Source organism: Cimex lectularius, unplaced genomic scaffold (assembly GCF_000648675.2).
Source record: "Cimex lectularius strain Harlan isolate CLEC.00 unplaced genomic scaffold, Clec_2.1 scaffold247, whole genome shotgun sequence".
NCBI lineage: Eukaryota > Metazoa > Arthropoda > Insecta > Hemiptera > Cimicidae > Cimex > Cimex lectularius.
The window spans coordinates 105,158-117,446 of NW_019393016.1; the positions used below are offsets into that span (position 1 = coordinate 105,158).

General features: G+C 31.0%; 1 protein-coding gene across 1 annotated transcript; it reads right to left on the reverse strand.

Annotated features, from left to right (window-relative positions):
* Window positions 1-3,466: 3,466 nt before the first annotated feature.
* On the reverse strand, window positions 3,467-10,515 carry LOC106668968 (extensin-2-like). Its single transcript, XM_014398190.2, has 3 exons — window positions 10,461-10,515; window positions 3,985-4,090; window positions 3,467-3,923 (listed from the first exon to the last, which is right to left on the reverse strand). The coding sequence occupies exons 1-3, from the start codon at window positions 10,479-10,481 to the stop codon at window positions 3,520-3,522; spliced, it is 531 nt and encodes a 176-aa protein (XP_014253676.1). The 5' UTR covers window positions 10,482-10,515; the 3' UTR covers window positions 3,467-3,519.
* Between the last annotated feature and the right edge of the window lie 1,774 nt (window positions 10,516-12,289).

Sequence of the window (12,289 nt, forward strand, 5' to 3'; positions counted from 1 at the left end):
TATAAAGCGAAAATTATTTACAGTTATATTTATCTAATAATAAAAAAGGCTACTTTTCAAACTGAGGCTTTTAATTTGTAAAGTATAAGACTGTTTACTACTGGGCTCAAATATTAAATCGATACTCTATCAATATGCTCTGTCTGTATTATACACTGGGAGACAAAAAAGTGGCAACTCTTAATATTTTTAATTACAAATTAATTTATAATTTTTATGTAAAGTTGATGATCATGGTTGATATGAAAAATTAGGGTCACGAGTGGGATTCGATCCCACGACTACGATAGCTCAAGTGGTTAGAGCATCGGGTATTAAGTATAGGTGTGAGAGAAAGACGAAGAGAGAGATAGATAGATAGATAGATAGAGAGAGAGAGAGAAAGAGAGAGAAAGAGAGAGAGAATGAGGGGGAGAGAGAGAGTGAGAGAGAGTGAGAAAGAGCTAGGGAGAATAGGGAGAAGTGAGGTATAAGCTAAATAAAGTGAAATGATTCGTCTGGTTTTCAATTACCAAAGATATTGATACCAAACCAATTTATTTCCTAAGTAAAATATTTTGTGTATAACCAACCACAAACCAGTAGCGACACAATTTCTAGGTCATTTCAAATTAGTTAGCAAGGTCGGAAATTATATTTCATGTTGAAAGGAGGTATAAAATCTTCCATGGTTTGATGTAGGAAATAGATGGGTAGTTGGAAACAGAATGAGATAAAAAGAGTGGTAAGAGAGAAAACTTTTTAAAAATCGCATCTTCAAAATTCGTTTGAAGGAGGCAAACCAGTTATTCGCCTTGTACTCCTTGCTAATGAAAAAGTCCAAATTTGTCAATAAAACCCAGACCAGTCAGGAACAAGGTTGTACCATATCGTATTTCTTTGGTCATTGAATAAATAAAGCAGAAAATAATGTTAAGATATTTTCCTGCTCTAAAAAAAATTATTGTTCCTGTTAGGTAGGCCGAGGCACCGCCTATGCACGGCATATAAATGCAAGAAGAAAGACTTCCGTAATCCAGTCTACATTTTCCCTTAAGAAGGACATTACAGTTTTTTAAATTTAGATGTTATCCTTAATTTAACTTGTAAAAGTACGTTTTTAAATAAAATACTTTAATGATCACTTTTTGCTACTGACTAGTAAACGTTACTCTTAATTTAAATTTAGTCACCAGTATGTTGTACTTATTTTTAAAGCGCCTAAACACATTAAAAACGGTACCATAGCGATTGCTTCAGCTACCTCGGCCTCATTTTTGCTAAAACATTTCTAACATGCCTCGGAAAAAATCTGCCATTTTATAATATTCCTAAAAAGGTGTCAAATTTATTTTATTACTTTAACGTTTAATCTAGTCTACATTTTGCTTGATATTTAATTTAATTACAAGATTTAGTACATTAGCACTTAATAATTCACAGGTATGATAATAATTCATATTAATTGCATATTCATCTTCAATTACTGTTTGATTCAATAAATCATACAATAATCATAAATGTCATTGTGATATCATCAGTGTCAAGCATCTTCAAGACTTATAAAAATGCCTGTCGAGCTGTAAAATCGTTAAAAATCAACAAAACATTATGATTTAATAAGTGAATTTTCACATGGTTGTCGTTTCACTAGCTGAAACAGTTGGTAAACAAAATATTTTCACAGTATTTTCAGCTTTTAATTAGTCCTGGCTGGGATTGCTATGATATTGTACATCCCATCAACTTTTAAATTGTGTATTATTAAATTTCAATTAATTAACGCATTCAATCCATGTAGACATTATATATTGTCGAAACAAAATTCTCAAAGTTAGAAAATAACTGTTGTTTCAATATTTCATGATAATTACTTGTAATACTTTTTTTTACTGATTCGTGAATAATGAAATTATTAAATAATAACATTTCACTGGAATTATATTCATTTTCCTATAATTATTATTTATATATTAGCCAATACTGAGTGATTGGTATATAAGGTGAACACAGTTGAACTTTTCAAATATTGTTGATTACTAATCATAAAGTATGTGTTAGTTATATTAATTCTTATGTTTAGTTTCTTTGATTCACAATGAAATCAGATAATGTGTTCAAAATATCTATGTTCGCCTTATTTAATAAAATGAAAACATAACAAGATCTTTATGAAAATTTATTTTTTATCATAGAGATCACTAATAGTTTAAGTAGTGGATGAATGTATTTATTGGAGTGAATGTAATTATTAGCGAGAATGGAGTGCATGTTTTAAGTGGATAAGTAGTATAGGTATGTATGAACGTTTTCGGGCAGTCATCGAGTATGCAGTACCATGACGACCTCATGTTAAAATATTCTTAGTAACCTGCCAAATATGTATGCTCTAATGTGTGGTGTTTAGTGACCGTTCATTAACGATTATTTAGAAAATTTACTGAATTGAAAACTGTTTGATAGTACGACGAAGTATCGACCCCGCTACATCAAATTCTATATGTGTATTAATAAACATAAATAATTTGGCCCGTCCTGCCGGTCAGCACCTATGGCCATTACTGGTACCTCGCATATTTATCGTATGTTTGTGATGGGGGTAATCTCTACTTGTTGTCTTCCACTCTCTTCCCTATTCATACTAGTACACTTTTCGATTGCAAAATTTCTTCTTCTTCTTTTTATGAAAAACATGTAAATATCGACGTAATATATTTATCTATATTATATTCACTGTTTGTGACCTGCCACACCAAAGACACTGATCATTTTTCTAAATTAGAACATGAGATTATTTGGAGATCGTGAGATGCGGTCTGCTGAGTAGTAGGTTTAGAATAACATTTTATTTACTGTACCAACGTTTCGATCTTTATTCAGATCATCTTCAGGGCTCATAGTGTTTGTGTACTGTACAGATGTGTCATTTCTGTGTGCCGGGGGCACTCTCATCATAACAAACAGGAATGATACATGTACACAGGACCTGCCAAATTATTTAGGTTTATTAATACATTTATAGAATTTGGTGTAGTGTGGTCGATACTTCGTCGTATTATCAAACAGTTTTCAATTCGACAATACATTTTCTGAATAATTATTAATTAACGGTCACTAAATACCACACATTAGAACATAACTTTCATACATATTTGGCCGGTTACTAAGAATATTCTAACATGAGGTGGACAGTCATGGTACTGCATATCCGATGGTTTATTACAGGTCATGCTGGCTTTAATTGTTTATTAAAAACTTCAATGTTTTCTGAATTTCAAAACTTCCGATAGTTGTCTAGAAAATGACCTGAGAAGGGTTTTAACCTATTGCATACATGTCTAATGTATATAAATTATTTTTTAAAAATCGTTTTTATTTCATGAACATTCATTATCATCAACTGGCCTTGTATCATATTATCACTATGTTTGTCTTGGCCTTCTCCACTTACGCAGACTTAAAAGAAAATAATTGAACTTCGTACAAATATTATTTTTAATCATATATTAATTCCTGTTAAAAATACAAAATCGTTAATTTTTAATTGAAGGGCACCGTGGGGCGTGCATAGTTGTAGCCGGAACTTTCGACTGCTTTGGGCGAATGTGCGCTTAAGACTGGAGCGACCGCATTTACTGTCACAGAAGGCGGGCCTGCAGGGTAGACGACGAGGGTGTCATCGACGGTGGCCGATGGTGGAAATGGAGCAGGTCTCGGAGGAAGGTAGTAGTTTTTGGAGGCGCTTGAAAAAGTCTGTTGACCAAAACCGGATGGGCCGGGATAGAAGGAAGGTCCGCAGCGAGCCGGTGGAGGTGGCGGTGGGGATACACGGCAATCGCACTGTGGAGTCGGGTAGAAAGGTCTTCTATCGTAGTTGTAGTCGTAGTTATAACTAGGTGGTAAATAGCCTCCAGAAGGGTAATATCCTTTGTTAAATTTGTTACCTACAACAAAAATATTAACCTGAATATAACTAACTCATTTTTTAATTTAAGTTATTTTCACCATAGTTGAGGCCTAAATTTTGAAGTTTTGAAATGTCTTTTTTCTCCCTTTTAACCTCTGTCGCAAGTTCTTCACACAAAACTGCCGTAGAAAGAACGGCAAACACCTGAAAGCATATAAAACATTGGTTCATCTACACTACGAATATAAATTAACAATTAAGTTTTTTCTACAAGTCTCATTCTCCATACTATTTCTATCTGCTATCAAAGACGTTGAGAAGAAAGTGAAAAATAACGTAAAAGATATTATAAGTTACACTGGTAGGGACATAGAAAAAAGGAAAGAAACAGAGTCGTGATATTTAACGGTTTAACGTAAGATTAGTTAATAAAATAAAGATTGTCAAATAATTATCGTATTTGAAAATTCAGTTAAAAACTAAACTAAAAGGAAGTAGTGATTTGTTAAATTAGTACTATGTTTGAATATGCTTTCGAGAAATATCGAAAGAAAAATAAAACAAAAAAAAATTGTTTTATGATTAGAATTTGACAACTTGAAGTAAATAGACTGAGTATCAGTAAAATATACTATGGAGGGAATGAGAGTAATAAAGAGAGAGGTATTGTCGTAAAAGGGAAAGAGAGAAAAACTGGAGAGATTGAGAGAGTGAGAGAGAGTAAGAGTGAGAGTGAGAAAGAGAGAGAGAGAGAGAGAGAGAGAGAGAGAGAGAGAGAGAGAGCGATTTAAAGTAATGGTAGTTTTTGGAAATCAAGACTTCTTGATTCCAAAAATAAGTGGTTGAGTAATTGTTACTCTATAATTTATCTTGTTTTTCAATAAAAATATTTTCACACAGATAGCGTGAGAAAAATTTCTTTGAAGAAAATTAGTATATATACATTACAAAACAAAACATTCATTACGGAAAAATCATGAATAAGGCAATATTGCGCTATAATATTTTTATACTGGCTTTTGTACTGGTTTTATCCTTCGACTAGTTTGGTCAAACAATCGTACATAGAGAGCTCTTTTGCTTTTCTGTTTAGAAAAAATTTCCGGCGGACCAGTTTATCATTTTTTCCCAAGGCGACATTTTTGTTTTTAAACTTTCATCCAATCCCTGTGATTAGAAACTAATTTACGTCAAATATTGCATATTTAAAGTTCATTTTCAACAATTTTGATTGAAAAATAAATATTTTACCGTCTATATGAAAGAATATTTTATGTATTTTGAATTGAAGTTACTTAACTGTTACATTTTTCTATTAGGTACAGGTATTGGGACAATTTGAAGTTTAAACAGTTTAGAATCTGAGGATATAATATATAACAATAATAATATATAATAAAAAAGGCTAAAGGAAAGGTTGAAACAACTATACTAAATTCAATGTTAAACCATACTGTTATAAAATTAGACGTCCTTTCCAGTTTTACGGAGTAAAGCAAGATTTACTGAAATCCTCTAAAAATAAACATATAATTGTAAATATAGGACAATATATTTTTATTGAGGAACATTGATCGTGAGTCGTAATAAGTGAAATAGGAAAATAGAGAAGAACTAATAGAGTAAAATAATAATAAATCGTCTGAACAAGACAACCAGTTATACACATATAATTAATAAATTAATTAATAATTAACTACTTGCACTCTCTGAGAGCATGTCACATGTTCAAAGAATAGTGAAAGGATCCTGACCAAACAGGTCAGGTAGGACTTAATAATTCAAGAAGTGAGTTTTCCGCGGAACAGAGAATTTAAATTTATTCGTTTGAAATAGTCTATCGTTGGACGTGAATTCATAAAAAGACTAAACTGGTTAGGCTAACAATTTGTAAATTAAATAATTTAAATCATATATTAATAAATCATAAGTGCATTAATCTATTACGAAGTGATGTGTAAAGTTATCTCAGTGCCATTATGTCATGATTTATTAACGATTTTGTCATTATTCTAATTACTTTATCTTTCAATGTATTGAATAAATTAAACGAATTAATTTAATTTAGTGGGCCGTTGGTCAGAGTTTCCCGGATCTTTATTACAAATATGATCTTGCCGAATAATTTATCGGCTTTTCAAGGGAATGCGGATTTCATTGGACTTTCGTCTAACCGATCGCCTTAATATCTGGAATTAAAAACTTGCTTACCTTATTTATTTATTTAACACGTCTCCATTAAAAGTTCACGGTCTTCTATGCACTTAAAATTAAAATATTGCAAAAACTTGAAAATATGTGGAAAACTGAGGAACAAAAAGTGGTCAATTATTTCAATTATTAAACTTTCCCAAAATAGATTAACCAAATTTTTAATATATAAAAGAAGCAATATTGTTTTGATCGGAAAAAATTACCTATCATTCTATCTTTCATTACGTACAGTTCTTATATTCTCTATTTTATAGTTTTGTCCATTCTTTTTTTTGGTAAGCAGACAGTACTTAGCCAAATTGTAGAAAAGATTTTGTCTAATTTCATTTCAGTTATCGAGGCTTGCAAAGTAGGTGCAAATTACATCTTATTTGAATGATTCCTTTTTTTCACCTACAATAAATGTCAGAGATCCTAACCGAATGACTTTCAGTGTTGATTAGCTAAACGCTAGTCTTTCTGATTAATTTAGCGGCGGATGAAAGGTAATCAATTAAGTGGACAAAGTAAAATCCCCCAAGGTTTTACATACGCACGTCCACGCACGGACAGGTACAATATACAGTTTCGTCCGTCAAGAGTTTTCAATGAAAGGTCAGTCTGTATCCGACAGGTTTTGAAACGACTCATTTTTTTTAAGACCTTTATCCGACAAGTCGATAATTTAAACATCGTATGATTTTTCCAAAGCCGACGATACTGCTTTTACATATAGAACATCCGTGAGGCATACGGTGAACAATCCACTCACAAATAGGCAAATATTGCGTCAACATAATTGGAAACAGGCTCTGAGACAGGTTTAAAAAATGTTTATTGTCCTATGTTTCCAATTTATGTAAGTAAAGATAATATATTATACAGCCAAGTATTTCACTTTTCTATGCGAGTATTAAAAAAAGTAATTTATACAAAAGATCAGGAATATGGATAATTCGAAAGAAAGAAAAATCCCCTTTGTCTGCACTTTGAATATAGACATACCGTTGTAATGTATAAAAGTCAGATGAGATCACGTTCATTACGGTTGAAGCGATTATGTTAAAAATTACAAGTAGATGTTTATATTTGCTAATCGTGTAAATCGTTAAAATATTTTCAGTCCTGATGAATGGCAAATTTTCTTCGAACGTTTGATGAATTGAGTTTTTTATTTCTGTCATTTTTCCTTATATATGATATTCTCCTTGATCTTGTATACGCAATTTTAATAATAATAATGACTGGCACTCTCAACACGGCACACAAGAATGACACAACGACGCAGAAAACAAACACTTTGAACACTGAAGATGATCTCAATAAAGATCGAAACGTTGGCACGATAAACAAAATGGTTTTCTAAAACCTACGCCACACCAGACCGCATCTCAAGATCTCCGAATAATCATTAACTAACGGTCACTAAACACCACTCATGTCTAAATAAGGCCAACATTGATCCCATAAAAATTAAAAAAAGTGATGATTCAATAATGGTAATATAGGTTAGGACATGTTAGTTGAAGAATAGCCAGTTACATTCTATATTACTAATTTTTAAAAGCGTTTTAACAGCGAAGGTCATTCATCACGCCCTAACATTTCAGTATTCTTTCTTAGGTTAGTTATATCCCTTCTAAGAGCTATAATGCTCTGATTCCATGATTAAATACTTAATTCATATTAGCATCAGTCTCAGCATAGTTATCCTTTTACTGTTCCATTCAAATACTAAAAATAAACTAATTCAACTTAACAATATTTTTTAACAATTTTTCTTTATCCTCTTTTTTTTTGGAGAGAGCTAATTTTTCCTTATTTCAATTTCAATTTTGGGCATTGTAGATTATTAACCCTATTTTCTTTTTCTCCCGTTCCAGCAATCTCAAAAAATCCCCTACCAAAAAAAAAGAAATCTTGCACGCAGAACTCTTATTCAAACCTAGCAGAAAACAGTGGCATAAGAATTTGGGAAAAGGCCTAAATCTCATATAAATAAATTTAAGAAAGCTGAAAAGTGCTCTTCGAAACTAACACTGGGGACCTTGTAACTCCTTTAAATCACTCGAAATATGATTTATTTATTTTTTACCGGGACCTTTACCTTACAGTCATGAGCGCCGTGTCAACGTCTAACCGTTGCGACGAAATCGACGCCCCCCTCGAAATATTATTGTTAATATTGTGATTATATATATATATATATATATTTTTTTTTTGTCAAACAGGCTAGATTATATCCACCGTTACAGTTCGCAATACGAGACAGATAAAACGATTTATACACCTTGATGTTGCTTTATCAAATAAATTTAGACATGAAGCTTGAAAAAGTATATGTTGACAATTTAGAAGTCGACGCGTGTTGTGACATGTCAAACATAAATACTTCCAACGTAAGGTTTATTTATAGCCTCAACTAGATTATGAAAATATTACAAAAAATCAATATTTTAAGCATGAAATGAAACTACAAAGAAAGCTTTAAATATTTTATATGTCCGTTATTTAACTAGAAACCGTTACCGCAAATTTCACAAAAACCCCTATCACTACAAACCCATTCATTGAAAAACTATTTTTCCGTCATATTTCATCCAACACTGTCCGCGGATCAAAAAAACGAACTCGAAACGTACTGAACTGTAAAAATGAAAGGAAAAGAATATGTGAAAACCTAAAAAATCAATTACTAAAATATTAGTATAATATACTTATAGAGCTAGAATACTAGTGGGTAGCTTCACCACTCTATACAACCTTTGCTAATTTTTGTTTGTTGTTAATGTGCCATAAGAAAGGGAAATAGTTTAATATTTTTTAATAGTTAGCGCCAAGCATAAATGCAAAATTTAAAAAAAAATGTAAGGGGACAAAATTTCTATATACGTATACGCAGTCGAAAAGTTTGATTTAAGGTCTTAAATAGCATATTTATCCATGCCACATTTATACATTTATCAGCTTATGTGTACATTTGTTTTTCGGATATCCATGATTGATTTCCTCATTGCACGAAAGGTTTCATTTGAGATAACTTGAGCTTTGAGACAAGCAAAATATCAGAAACAGGTTTGCTAGTTAGATAGTAAACCCATTTTTCAATAATTACGTTAATTTTCCTTTTCGTCTGTTATTTTTATGTTAATCCGCAAAAGTAACTGAATTCCGTTACCGTAAATTTCATAGAAATCACTACGTGCATTTAATTTAAAAAAACTCTCATCCTACGCCTAGCCCTGCCCGCAGACTGAGGAGACGATGGCCTAGTGAACTCTCAAAAACTGAGTAACAAAAATAAAATAAAAATGTCGACAATGTCAAACATCGGCTGTGAGAAAACCATTTTTAATAATTTATATTATTTAACTCTAAATGAACATATTTTTAAATATTATGGTATAATTGTGACTGAAACTATACGTTTTTTCTGAATTACCTTGTTAGGTCAATAAAATTAGCTACCAACAAACTATTACCATAGTTAATCGAAATTGAGTTAATTTTTTCCATGACGAAGGAAGACTAGATATATATTTTCGTCAGTGATGCAGCCAAAACTTGTAATCATTGAAATTTAATTTACTATGTGATTCGGTAAAGCTAAATTATTATTTTTAACAGGCTTCAAGAGAAAAGTAATGTCGTTTTCTTTACATTTATGAAAAATAAGCAATTAAAACCATTTGATGGATAAACAAACGGTTTAAATATTTCTTAGTGGTTGACTATACGACCATAGATATATTAAAATACGATGGTATTATGTTTCATTCCAGACATAGTCCGTGGTCATCGTACATTTATATATTTAAAAATTAATTACTTGAAACATGTATTTTAAAAAGAATTGAGCATACTTTTTTCAATCTAGTTAAATGTGGGGTGATTAGTGACCGTTAGTTGATGATTATTCAGAAAGTGCCACGATAAAGAAAATGTTTTTCTGAAACCTACATCACACCAGACCGCATCTCACAATTTCTGAATAATTATCTAGTTAAATTTTGCTTTCGAAATCTATAATTTGGAAATGCAAACTAGTTCCAAGTGGCAGTAAACATCGCTTCGCGTTCAAATTTTATATTAGCTTTTATATTATTTTCAGCAATTTTTGTACGGATAAAACTATTACTATTAAAGTTTATTATTTTATAAAAATTTTAATAATAAAATGGTATAACAAAACGTTAAATAAGTAGAATTAATGTATTATCTAAAATCGTTCTAAAAAAACTTAGTAATGAGTTATTAAATTAAAATGAAAATAGATATAGTCGATATTTGAAAACATTATTTGCCTAATATATTACAGAAATTAGTTAGAAAATTAAAAAGATTTTACTGTATTTACAATGGACTAAGACACTGTACTTACGGTAAGTGGCAATAATTCCATCTCTTAGCCCTGAGTGACAGGTCAAAAGGCGAAAGTGCCATATATATAAGTAAGTGAGACCCCTCCAGGATGTTCCTACGTGTCCATAATGCCGATAGATTCTGCACAAACATTGCCGAGGGACACATCGCTTTCTCAAAGTTGCCCAATTTCAGGAAACAAAGAGAGGAAACTCGACGGTACGCCGTATTATTTGTTTTACTTGACAAATCCCACTGTACAAATATTGAAAAATGTAAATATTACACAAGTGAATAATATTTTATTTATATGTTTGCGCCTGTATTTTTATAGTATATATATNATTTTTTATGTGGGATAAATTGATAATATGAGGCATATAATATCGGTCCTTGCCACTGGGCACTTAAGGGTTGAAATGTGCAGCCTTGGGTCACTTTAGTTGTAAAAAAAATGTACTTATCATTTGGATTTTACTTTAAAACCATTTTGGACATAAAGCAAAATTAAGGTAGACTAATATCAAGACGCAATTCACATCACCTTTTTCCAAAATTTTTAACCAAAAGTTTTAAATTATTTGTTAAATGAATAAACTACAGCTATCGCTTATAGTTAAACCCAAAATTAAGTTGATGGACCAAAGGAAGTAAATACGGGCTTAGTCTATACATTTAAGTGTACAGCAAATTTGTGAACTAATTAATTATATTGTGTGGTCACTAATTACCTTCTGGAAACCGATGTTCAATTAAATTTATGTTAACAGCTATAATTGTTCATTTTTGAGACTTAATCCACAATGTTTTTCAGATAAGTTTTAATACCATCGTGCTATTATGTTTGCCAATTTCACCTATTCAACTGAAACCAATTTTATTGGTAGAACCCATTGTAATTAATATTATGGTTGTTTTGCGGTTTGTTTAAGAACTTGGAGCAATCTTTTGCCGCTAGCTCTTAACAACCTCCAAGAATTCTTGAATTAATTGTGTTTATAAATGATCGATATTAAATGATGATCTTAAAATTTTATATATTTATTATTTTATATTATCACAATATGTTAAGTATTGTGTAACATCAAAGAAAAATCTAAATAAAATTGCTTCATTAAGCTAACATATAAACAAATAATATCTGATTTTTCTTTTTTAGTTAAAGTATTATGCCGAAGAATGCAGCTAAATTCGTCTGCCCATCGATTTGATTGAAGGGAATGTCCATTTAGACTTCCTCGTGGTCGGTGCTTAACTGCATTACAATTCTATTTTTTTTTTCATTCGGCGTCCATCTCGTTTGTCGTTAACCCTCGATAAAAATGATTTGTGCTTTGTAAGCAAATCACCAATAGAAATTCGGTTATCTTGTAAATCCATACCATTTAGCGACTAGGGAATCAATGTCAAATAATGATTGCCAGTAAGACTTCAATATTTTTTGAAACGTATATCGTGGAATATTTTTTCTGAGGTTTATATTATTTATAATTCAGTAGAGTTCGTGGTCCGATTGTCCAAATAATAGTTAATTGTATATAATCTCGTCGAATAACATTTAATTTATCTCATTCATGCGCGTTAAAATAATTTTATTCGTGCCGCATTTAAATGTTTACTTTTTTAAATGTTAAAGAACATTTCAATTATTTATATTGCTATTCTCATTACTTGGTAAATTTCAAATAAAAATGAAATGAGTGTGGTGTAATAATAATGCACATACATGATGAAAATGTAACATAATACCAAGTAAAATTACAATGGTACAAATTATAATAATATTCCATTCCGCGATTCATAACAACCAACAAGTTACAATTAAAGGTATGAAGTTAATATTTATAT